The 9,840-nt window shown below is 47.1% G+C and overlaps 1 protein-coding gene across 3 annotated transcripts in view; it reads left to right on the plus strand.

The window, feature by feature from the left end:
* The window catches only part of CMTM8 (CKLF like MARVEL transmembrane domain containing 8), a 53,403-nt gene extending 44,348 nt beyond the window's left edge, over positions 1 to 9,055 (plus strand). For 2 of the 3 annotated variants that reach the window (XM_064169815.1, XM_064169813.1), the window contains 2 exons: positions 3,494 to 3,610; positions 8,683 to 9,055. In XM_064169815.1, coding sequence (XP_064025885.1) covers positions 3,494 to 3,610; positions 8,683 to 8,766 — 201 coding nt within the window. In that variant the 3' untranslated portion in view covers positions 8,767 to 9,055. Of the gene's footprint in view, positions 1 to 2,966; positions 3,462 to 3,493; positions 3,611 to 8,682 lie in introns of those variants that run through there. The other variant, XM_064169814.1, reaches the window with a different exon arrangement.
* Positions 9,056 to 9,840: the final 785 nt, after the last annotated feature.

Here is a 9,840-nt window from a genome sequence, read left to right on the forward strand (position 1 = left end):
CAGTCCTGTCACTTCCTGATATCCTGAAAAGTCCCTCCCCAGCTTTTTGGTAGCCCACTTCAGATCCTGGAATGCCACAAGGAGGTCACCTGGGAGCCTCCTCTGCTCCAGCCTGCACAGCCTCAACTCTTTCAGTCTGTGCTCACAGCAGAGCTGCTCCAGCCCTCTGAGCATCCACTCAGTTCAAAGTGTTGCTCCATGCTTTGGTGCACTGAGGGAATTTGTTGATGTGGATATAGTTTGTCATTGCATTCTGAACTCTTCTTGGGCTGCAGCTCAGTTTTGAGGTTTTGCCAGAGTTGGTGACTAGTGGATTCAGTGGGCATGTATACCCAGTATCCACTGGGTCACTGTTATGGAGGGTAATTATGGGTTTAAACTGGCAGAGGGGAGATTCAAACTAGATGTAAGGGAAGGGTTCTTTACCTTGAGAGTGGTAAGACACTGGCACAGGTTGCCCAGGGAGGTTGTGGAACACAGAATCACCAAACACGAGATCACATTTGGTGATTCTGTGCTCCACAATCTCCCTGGAGGTGTTCAAGGCCAGGTTGGATGAAGCTTTGAGTGACCTGTTCTAGTGGGAGGTGTCCCTGCCTATGGCAGGGGCTGGAACTGGATGATCTTTGAGGTCACTTCCAACCTAAACCATTCCATGATTCTCTAATGATGCAAGATAATATCTTCTCAAAATTAATATTGTTTATGAATTTTGCTCTTCAGGAGTCTTGCTGCCCACTCAGTCATTTTTAACAATAATATCAGGTTCTTTGCAGTGGTTGTGGAAACATTATATAAAGGATAAAGAGAATCTGGAATGCTTCAGAAATAATCAGCAATGGTACAAACATTAAACTCAGTTGAACTGGAAGAGAGGCTCTTGCAGTCAATTTGACCGCTTGCCCACGAGATGGGCTCAGGAAGCTCCTTTCTGTGTAAGGCAGAAGGCTCTAGGTGGATTTACTTACAGTTTTGCTAAAGATTTGCTAAAGAGACTATTGAATCTTTACTCACAAAAATAAAAATCTCTGGATTTCCCAGGCCTAACTACAGCTTCAGACACCACCTAAACACTTGTAGGGAGTGCTGTCGGTGTCTTGTCAGCTGCTGAGGCTTCTGATCTTTCCAGGTTCTATCAAGAGTGCGTGGGAAAGAGGCAGACGATGTCTGACCTAGTCTAGGTTCCTTTTGGACAATCTGTGTCCCCTCCAGGGCTGCTTGTCCTGGCAGAAGCCTTGCAGGCAGGATGTCTTGCAGATGTGCAGCCTGGGCACAACATCGCGCTGGCTAAGCAAGCCTATCGCGGGAAGGTATTTAAAGCCTATTCCTGGTCAACTCGAAGCAGTTTCCAGGTAGACAAACCCAAAGCATCAGGGCTCGTTATGATGCAGCAGGGCTAGGTTATAGCTTAGCAGAGCATGGCAAGTACAATGGCAGAATCACTGCCAGAAGCAGAGAGCATGTTAGGCAAAAGCAGTGGCAGCAGCAGCAACATGTTGTGTTACCTGCTCACCTCTTTTATCAGTGTAGCCCGAGTCCAGTGGATCTCTGGACACAGATTAGCCAATCAGAATGGCACTTGGCTAAGTTTAACCATATTAGGTGAAGTCAGGGCTTGCCTTTACCTTTTAGGGCAGAACTCAAACAAGTGTATAAACATGAGTGGGTACCCTGTAAACAAGTTTGGACAGACATGGGGCACCAGGCCCTTTTGTCTTCCTTTCTCCCATCAGCAGAAGGAGAGAGAGCAGAAGAAAGTCTGGGCAAGCCAGGACATGCTCAGGCCTAATTTGGGCTATTTTTTGCCTTCCACAACAGTCACACCATGGAAATTAACTTGGAGCTGCACTATTATGGCAACATTTAGAGGCAATTGGAACAACAGAGCTAAAGGCTATGATATTTGCATGGCACCCTAGAATGCAAAGCTCAGGGCCAGAAACTAAAGGTTAGGAAGTGGTTTAAATTGAGTTTCTGGTTCCTGCAATTTTAACTGTGTGCAAAGCATGTCATGAGTATTCCACTTGGCACCAGTGAGCTAAAAGTATATTTCTACAGCCAAATTAATATGTATTAAACAAGTAACAGGGTGGAGTTGGGGGGTGGTTATTTTTAAAACAGGAATGGACTTCCTAGTGAGTAAGAGACCAAGTATTAAAATTAGATACTTTAAAAGATGTACAGGGGTTTTTTAAAGGCTTTCACCTTCTTGCAATTCTGTTCTCCCTCCCTTTTCTGTTTTCTGTCACAGGCAAAACCTGAACAAGTAGGGTTTTTGTCCTCTGTGTTATACAATCAGTATTATGTGCTTTGCTGCTTTCTTAGTAATGATCACAGATACCTTGAGACAAGAGAAAACACAGCATCTGTCACATGTGAGTCTTGCTGACCTATGACCTTGAGTGCTGTGTCCAGTTCTGGGCTCCTCAGTTCAAGAGAGATGTTGAGGTGCTGGAAGGTGTCCAGAGAAGGGCAGCAAGGCTGGGGAGGGGCCTGGAGCACAGCCCTGTGAGGAGAGGCTGAGGGAGCTGGGGGTGTGCAGCCTGCAGAAGAGGAGGCTCAGGGTAGAGCTCATTGCTGCCTGCAGCTGCCTGCAGGGAGGCTGCAGCCAGGTGGGGTTGGGCTCTGCTGCCAGGCAAGCAGCAACAGAGCAAGGAGACAGAGTCTCAAGCTGTGCCAAGGGAGGTCTAGGCTGGATGTTAGGAGGAAGTTGTTGTCAGAGAGAGTGATTGGCATTGGAATGGGCTACTCAGGGAGGTGATGGAGTTGCTGTCCTTGGAGGTGTTGAAGCCAAGCCTGGGTGGGGCACTTAGTGCCATGGTCTGGTTGCTTGGCCAGGGCTGGGTGCTAGGTTGGACTGGCTGAGCTTGGAGGTCTCTTCCAGCCTGGCTGATTCTATGATTCTACGTAGTCCGTTCAGACTGTTCTCCTTGGGTTCATCTGTATCTTTCTCCTCTCAAATACAGGCAGAACAGAAAGGTCCTGAAAGATTGAGGAGTACTACTGAAAGAAATGGCACCTTCTTTATCTTCTTCAGAAGCAAAGAAAACAAAGTTTTAGAAGCTTTGTGAATATTCATCCTTGATTCCTCCCGTGAATCTTTATGTAGATTAGAAATGTACTTTCAGCTTCGTGGTTCAATGTAGTGTCGTATTCCTACCGCCTAGCGCTTTGTGATTGCCAAACAGTGTCCTTAGTTTCACTTTTGGGAAGTCACAGCACACCAGCTTTAGGGGTTTTTCTGCATTCAGTGTGGTGAAGAGAGCAGTTTGCCCCAAAAATTGAAGATCTATAAACATTAGAACAAAATAAGCATTTCAATTTAATCTTACAGAGAGAAACTTGAAAGAAGGTAAAAACAGTTAGACTCACCTCTCTTGTGCAGATTGAATGTGTACCTTGGATTGCAGAGGAGGGCTTTGTAGTGTTGCAACAGAAAACAGCAACAAATGCATTTACATATTAACACTAACACTGTTTTGTGTATCAACAGGGTCTGTGTTTTAATGGAAGTGCCTTCCTTTTGTACCTCATTGCTGCCATTGTAGATGCATCTTCAGTTACCAAAGAACTTGACAGTCACAATTACAACAGCTGGGCAGCTTCTTCAGTGAGTTCCTGTTTTGTTTAAATCTCTTCTGTGTCCAGTGCAGTCATAGCAAGAGGCAGCTCGCTGGCAGGGAGGGTGACATGCCCGTGTTTGTCTGGGTTTTCGGGGAAGGAAATACGAGGCTGAATTAAAACAAAAAGTTTAAACTATTTAATATTATATACACTAGGAACCCCCCTCCTGTGCTAGTTAGAAGCAAGCTGGAATGTTTTGGTAGAAGAGCTTGATAACAGGCAGTGAAATGAAAAACAATTGTGTCTCCTTCTCTCACAGTCATGCTGAGAGCTCTGGGAAGAAGAAAGACTTTTTCTCCATTTTGTTTTTTTTCTCTTCTGCCTTTGCCTTCAGACCTGGTCACATCTCATTAACCCTGCTCCCACTAACCTTGCTCCCTAACCTCTTGGCTGCACTTCTCTTCTTCCTGAGAACTGGGGTAAGGTTGAGAGGGCAGGGAAGGTGTTGGGGTGGTTTGAGAGCCCCTCCTGGGGACTCAGGTTTCTGGGAGGAGAGTTGTGCTTTTGTATTGTTTATCCTTTGTATATTTCTGTATATAATTGTATATAACTGTATGTATTGTAAATAGCTGCTTGTAAATTCTGCTAGCTGTAAATAAATTGCTTCATCTATATTCCCAGAGGCCGTCTGAGTTAGCTGGGGCAAATACAAAGTGGGGGGGGGCGGGTAAGAGCCCAAACCATCACACCTCCCCAGCCTTATTTACAACTACCCCACGTAAGTCCTTCGTAAGCGGTTTGTGAATTAAATCACAGAATGGCTACGTATAAGAAATCAGGAATTTAGCAACAGTGTGAAAGAATTTAGGAAGAGAGTCTGTGGCGTGAAAGAGTTCCACTGGAAGGCTTTAGATTGTTCTGGCTTTAGAGCAAGTTTTCTCAGTTACTCACTGTCCGAATTCAGTCCTAAAAGTCCTAGATGTCGTGGATCGGGGCGCGCTGCCTGAGCTCCCGCGGCTCCGAGCCAAGCTGGGCGCTGGCGTCCGTCCGGAGGCTGGCGCTGATCGAAGCGCTGGCGAGTCGGCTGTAGCTTCGGTGCTGCAGTGCGAGTGCCGAGCTGTGCCGTGCCTCTGTGTGTGTGTGTGAGAGAGAGTGAGCGAGGGTACCCCTTTATTAGGATCATGCAGCATCTTAAATACTGTTCAGAAGAGGTGTGCCAGCCAGACTTGGGTCAAGTGGACAATACAGATTGGCTCAAAATTAGGTGTAAGGCACAGATAGGTTATTTTCTTACCGAAACAACCTGTGGCACCACCCCATCAGCCCCCAGCAGGTGTGCGTAGGGTGCTCACAGTGTCTCAGACCCAAGGTCCTTCTCCCAAAACAACGGCTCATGTTTACAGCTTATTCTCCTCTGGGGGAGAAATCTTCCCATAGCTAGGAACGGCGGCTGGGACAGCGGCTGTAGTCATGCAGGCAGATGGGAGCAATGTTTTGACTCCTTGATTGATGGTCTTTGAGCCACAATTCTGTCCAAATGAGGGCTTTGCAAGAGGGCTTTGCAACCCTCCACCACACCGTGTTCTGAAGTGTTAGGAGCTGCAGCTACAGGAGCTCACACACAAAACATTGGCGTTATCACCTGCAGGTAATCTAGTCCCTAGCTTTTGAAGGTGACTAGAAATTCCACCAGGAGGACATCAGAAACGGCTGCAATATGTTTTTTCCCCTGCCTTATCTGTCACCTGCTTTCTGGCAGAAGTTACAGCCTGCATGTCAGAACAGACAAAACACACTGAGTGACCACCAAGTCACCGTGACCCACTTGGACAGCCTCAAAGGCAGCTTAGCTCAGCTAACTGCACACGTGTGGATAAGGTGCACCAAGCACCATTGGGTAGTGTCTTGGGTTCTAATCCAAATTCCCAGAGACTGTAGTAAATTTGATAGACCCAATAACAATTTGTAGGGTGCCCTCCCCTCTTCCCCTTCTTTCCCAAAGGAAGGGATTAGATATAGGGAGAGAGAGATAAGCACACCCAAATAAATCAATCTCACTCGATTTGGAAGTCAAAAGGAAAAGTTTAACAATAACTTAGAAAGGCATTGGAGGTAGGGAAGTTTACAAAGGATAGGGAAGGGAAAATAGCAAAATACACAAGGTACAAATACAACCCGAGTGTGTGCTGGTGGCTTTGGCTGCCTCCTGTCTGCCACGGGGTATGCTGGTATGCGGGCAGAGATGTGTAGAGTGTGGTGTGTGGTGAGAGAGAGCAACAGGAAGCCTCTCTCCCTTATAGGACAGGAAGGGAGGGGCAGTGGGCTAACCATCACCTGGAGTGTGACCCACCCCTGGGGAGGGGTCAAAACCCCTAGGGTCAGGTTCAGGCTTACTCCCCCTGGAGTGTTAACCCTATACAGGTAGGTCCTGAAGCAGTATTACCGTTTCTGCAGTAACCTTCCTGGTAGAACCTCAGCTTCTGGCAGTCTTTTTTTCTGAGTTGGGTGGAGAGTGCTTAAACATCAAGTAATTTTCCAGCGTTTTAAGGTGGATGCAAGTCCTGTTTTACTGCCTTGCCACTTGAATTTGGAAGTCTAAAGCAGTCCGTCGGAGCGGCTGAAAAGCAGCTTCTTTATTTTAAAGAGCCTCGTCACCGAGCAGGTAGAGGCTTTCTCTGTTTCAGTTAAGGGAGTCACAAAGGGATTTTTGTGCTTGTTGTGGCAACAGCAGTCAAATTCCCTACAGTGATTCCAAATAAACACTGCTTCACTGACTGTTCATGCTCCTGCAGTTCTCCTCCCTGGGCTAGTCACAAATCCTCTCATCTGTCCGAAGCTTACTGTGTACAGCCATCAACCCCTGCTCTGTTTTTGTCCTGGGGTTTGGATGTGCTCCTGTCGTTTCAGTGGTGTTCAAGGCCTTTTCCCCCTGGCAGTTTTTAGCTATTGATCTGTTAGCCACTGCTGTTGACAGGAACTTGCTTACTGCTAAATAAGCTTCCCTCCTGCTTCAGGCTTTATACCAAATGCATGAATGCTCAGCGACTCCTGGGACGTTTGGAATCTCTTCCAATGCCTCCTCAGAGTGTTTATCTAATGTGTTGTCTAAACAAACTAATCAGTGTAGATTCTTGCTTTCTGAACTCGTGAAGGATTTCATGGGTAGATGTTTGTGAGAAGGCAGCAAATCATCTCTCCCCAGCAGTCATTCCTTGCTAGAAAGATTTTACATTACAGATTTTTTCCCATAGAAAATAGTATTACTGGAAAATAAGAATGCTACAACTTCAACATCGTCAGCTACAGGTTTTTGTGCCACAGAACACTTCAGAAGGGACTCACCAAGAGTTCTCTGTGGAGGGTTTGGGTTGCTTAAGAGTGCCCTGTCTCAGAGCTGAAGTGCCTGCCTAGCCCAGTGGTGGTATGCAAGCTAGAAACATTGGTGCAATCATAAAGTATTTGTAGGCTGGAAAGTGCCTCTGGAAGTAATCTGGCCCAAGCCTCCTCCCCCCACCCCCCACTTAAACCAGGGCTAACTCATACCAGGCTACCAGGGCCTTGTCCACGAGTTCCAAGTATTTCTGAGGATTGCCATTCCTGAATGACTTTGGGCCTCCATTGCCATGTTTAATTACTCCCTGTGACTGTATCCTTGTTTTTTCCTCTCATATCTAATTGAAATTTCTCTTGCCAGTTTCATTTGTTCTGTCTTGTCCTGTCATTGCTCACTCTAACAAAAGGAGTGTTAATGCTATTTGCAGTGTCACCTTAATTTAGTTACCAGCAGAAAACATTCTGGTCCTATCATAAGGCCATTTTGAGCATTATCTGTTTGAACGTGCAGTAATTAACAGGAGCCCAATCAGTGGCACTGAACTGGACTTCATCAACCCAACTGCAAGAGCTGACAGCTGCTCTGGCTTCTGGCTCTGTATACTGCAAGGCCTGTGGAAGCAGCACTACTGAGACTCTGTAGTTTTAATGTTTTAACAAGATAAACCTGCCCTGCTTCAGAAGGTTTACTCTCTAATCAGTCTCTGCTGATGGAGCAATATCTCAGTGTGGCTGCTGTCACTGCTGCTTGCTTTGAGGACCTCTGGAATTGGTACCCTCATCAGAACTGCTGTTTGAGAATGTCTGGGCCTGCATTTGGCTCCAAATTTTCCCTGTGAACAAAGGCACTTTGGTGCACAGTGTGCCTTGGTGAGGGACAGGTGGGCTACAGACAATTCCTGGAACACAGCAGCAGTGCAAGAGTGTTAGCTTCAGCGCACAGTGTCCCATGGACTGTCCCTGTCTTTACCAGCAGCAGGTATTGCCTAGGTGAGAGTACAGTACCAAAGATTCATACTGGGGCAGTATAATGTGGTGTGATGGTTTGGGAGTTCCCTGCCCCCCCCACTCTCATGAAATCACCCAGGCTAGACTCAGCCAGACGGAAAGTTAAGGAATGAAGCTTTATACTCACAGCTCAGCACAAGAGACAAGCAGAGAGTTACAGCAGTTACAGCTACAGACAGAGATAGACAAGGTAAAGGTAACACAGAAACACAACAGCCCTGCCAGAAACCAGAGTGCCCAGGAGGGGCTCCCAACCACCCTGCCACCTTCTTTCCACCCCCCTGCCTTATCCCAGAGTTCGCCTTACGTGCAAGGTGAGTTTGGAGGATCAGTAAGGGGGGTTAGAAAGCAGAAGGATTAGTTACACAGAAGCAGCCCAGGGAGACAGAGAACAGACTCTGACAGACAGGGACACTGACTCCCCTACTCTGTCCTGTCTGTGTTTTGTGTTCTTGTTTTTATCCATCTCAGCGAGCCTATGAGTGCAGCAGACATCAGCACTGTTTCCTTTTCACAGCCTGTAATCTAATTCTTCTCACTTGCATATTCCAGTTAGCCTCAAACTAGCACCAGTGGAGATGTCAGTCGAAACACACCGTGTTTAGTCTCCTAGGCCTGTATTTCTAGGTGGGGTATAAGCTTACTTGCAGAGTGTTGACTGCAGTGAGCACACCAGTAGAAGGAGGTGACAGTGCCATTTCAGGCAGTGGTCTCAAGTTTGGTGGGGTTTTTTGGGTTGGTTGGCTTTGCTAACACATTTCCCCCCTCTCTCCACAGTTCTTTGCCTTCGTCGTTACCTCCTGCTACGCTGGCAATACATATTTTAGCTTCATATCTTGGCGCTCACGAACGTTGCAGTGAGGGTTTGGCTCCAATGAACTCTGTGGAATCAAATGCCTTGTGGGTTATACCCTTCTGGCAGAAGAATGGAAGAGGGACCAGGTCTTTCCAAACGTTTCTATTAGAACCGATGCGATATTTTTTGTCAGAGGAGATGAAAGAATCATTTCTAATACCATCCTTAGAGACATCTAACACCAACTCTGTACTGTGTCATGGAAGTTCACACTGCTCCTTTTCATGTATTTTTCTGTACCTTGTATAGAAGTTACACTAAACTTTAAATAAATCTGACCTGGACAATGTGCCAGTTTTGTAAATGTAACTTGATTTGATCACAGAATCACAGAACCAACCAGGTTGGAAGAGAGCTCCAAGCTCAGCCAGCCCAACCTAGCACCCAGCCCTGGCCAAGCAACCAGACCATGGCACTAAGTGCCCCAGCCAGGCTTGGCTTCAACACCTCCAGGCACAGCCACTCCACCACCTCCCTGGGCAGCCCATTCCAATACCAATCAACTCTCTCTGTCAACAACTTCCTCCTAACATCCAGCCTAGACCTGCCCTGGCACAGCTTGAGACTGTGTCCCCTTGTTCTATTGCTGGTTGCCTAGCAGAAGAAACCAACCCCACCTGGCTACAGCCTCCCTTCAGGTAGTTATAGACAGCAATGAGGTCTGCCCTGAGCCTCCTCTTCTCCAGGCTGCACACCCCCAGCTCCCTCAGCCTCTCCTTGTAGGGTTTGTGTTCCAGGCCCCTCACCAGCTTTGTTGCCCTTCTCTGGACACCTTCCAGCACCTCAACATCTCTCTTGAATTGAGGAGCCCAGAACTGGACACAGCACTCAAGGTGTGGCCTGACCAGGGGCAGAATAACTTCTCTCGTCCTACTGGCCACAGTGTTCCTGAGCCAGCCCAGGATGCCATGGGCTCTCTTGGCCACATGGGCACACTGCTGCCTCATCTTCAGCTACTCTCTATGATCCTGGGTGCTGCAGATCCAAAGTAAGATTGATGCTGTCTCACTGTTGTTTATAAAAAGGGACATTGTGCAGAAAAATAAACCACCCCAGGCTCTGAAAATAAATAACTGATT

The sequence above is a fragment of the Pogoniulus pusillus genome, chromosome 32, assembly GCF_015220805.1.
Source record: "Pogoniulus pusillus isolate bPogPus1 chromosome 32, bPogPus1.pri, whole genome shotgun sequence".
NCBI lineage: Eukaryota > Metazoa > Chordata > Aves > Piciformes > Lybiidae > Pogoniulus > Pogoniulus pusillus.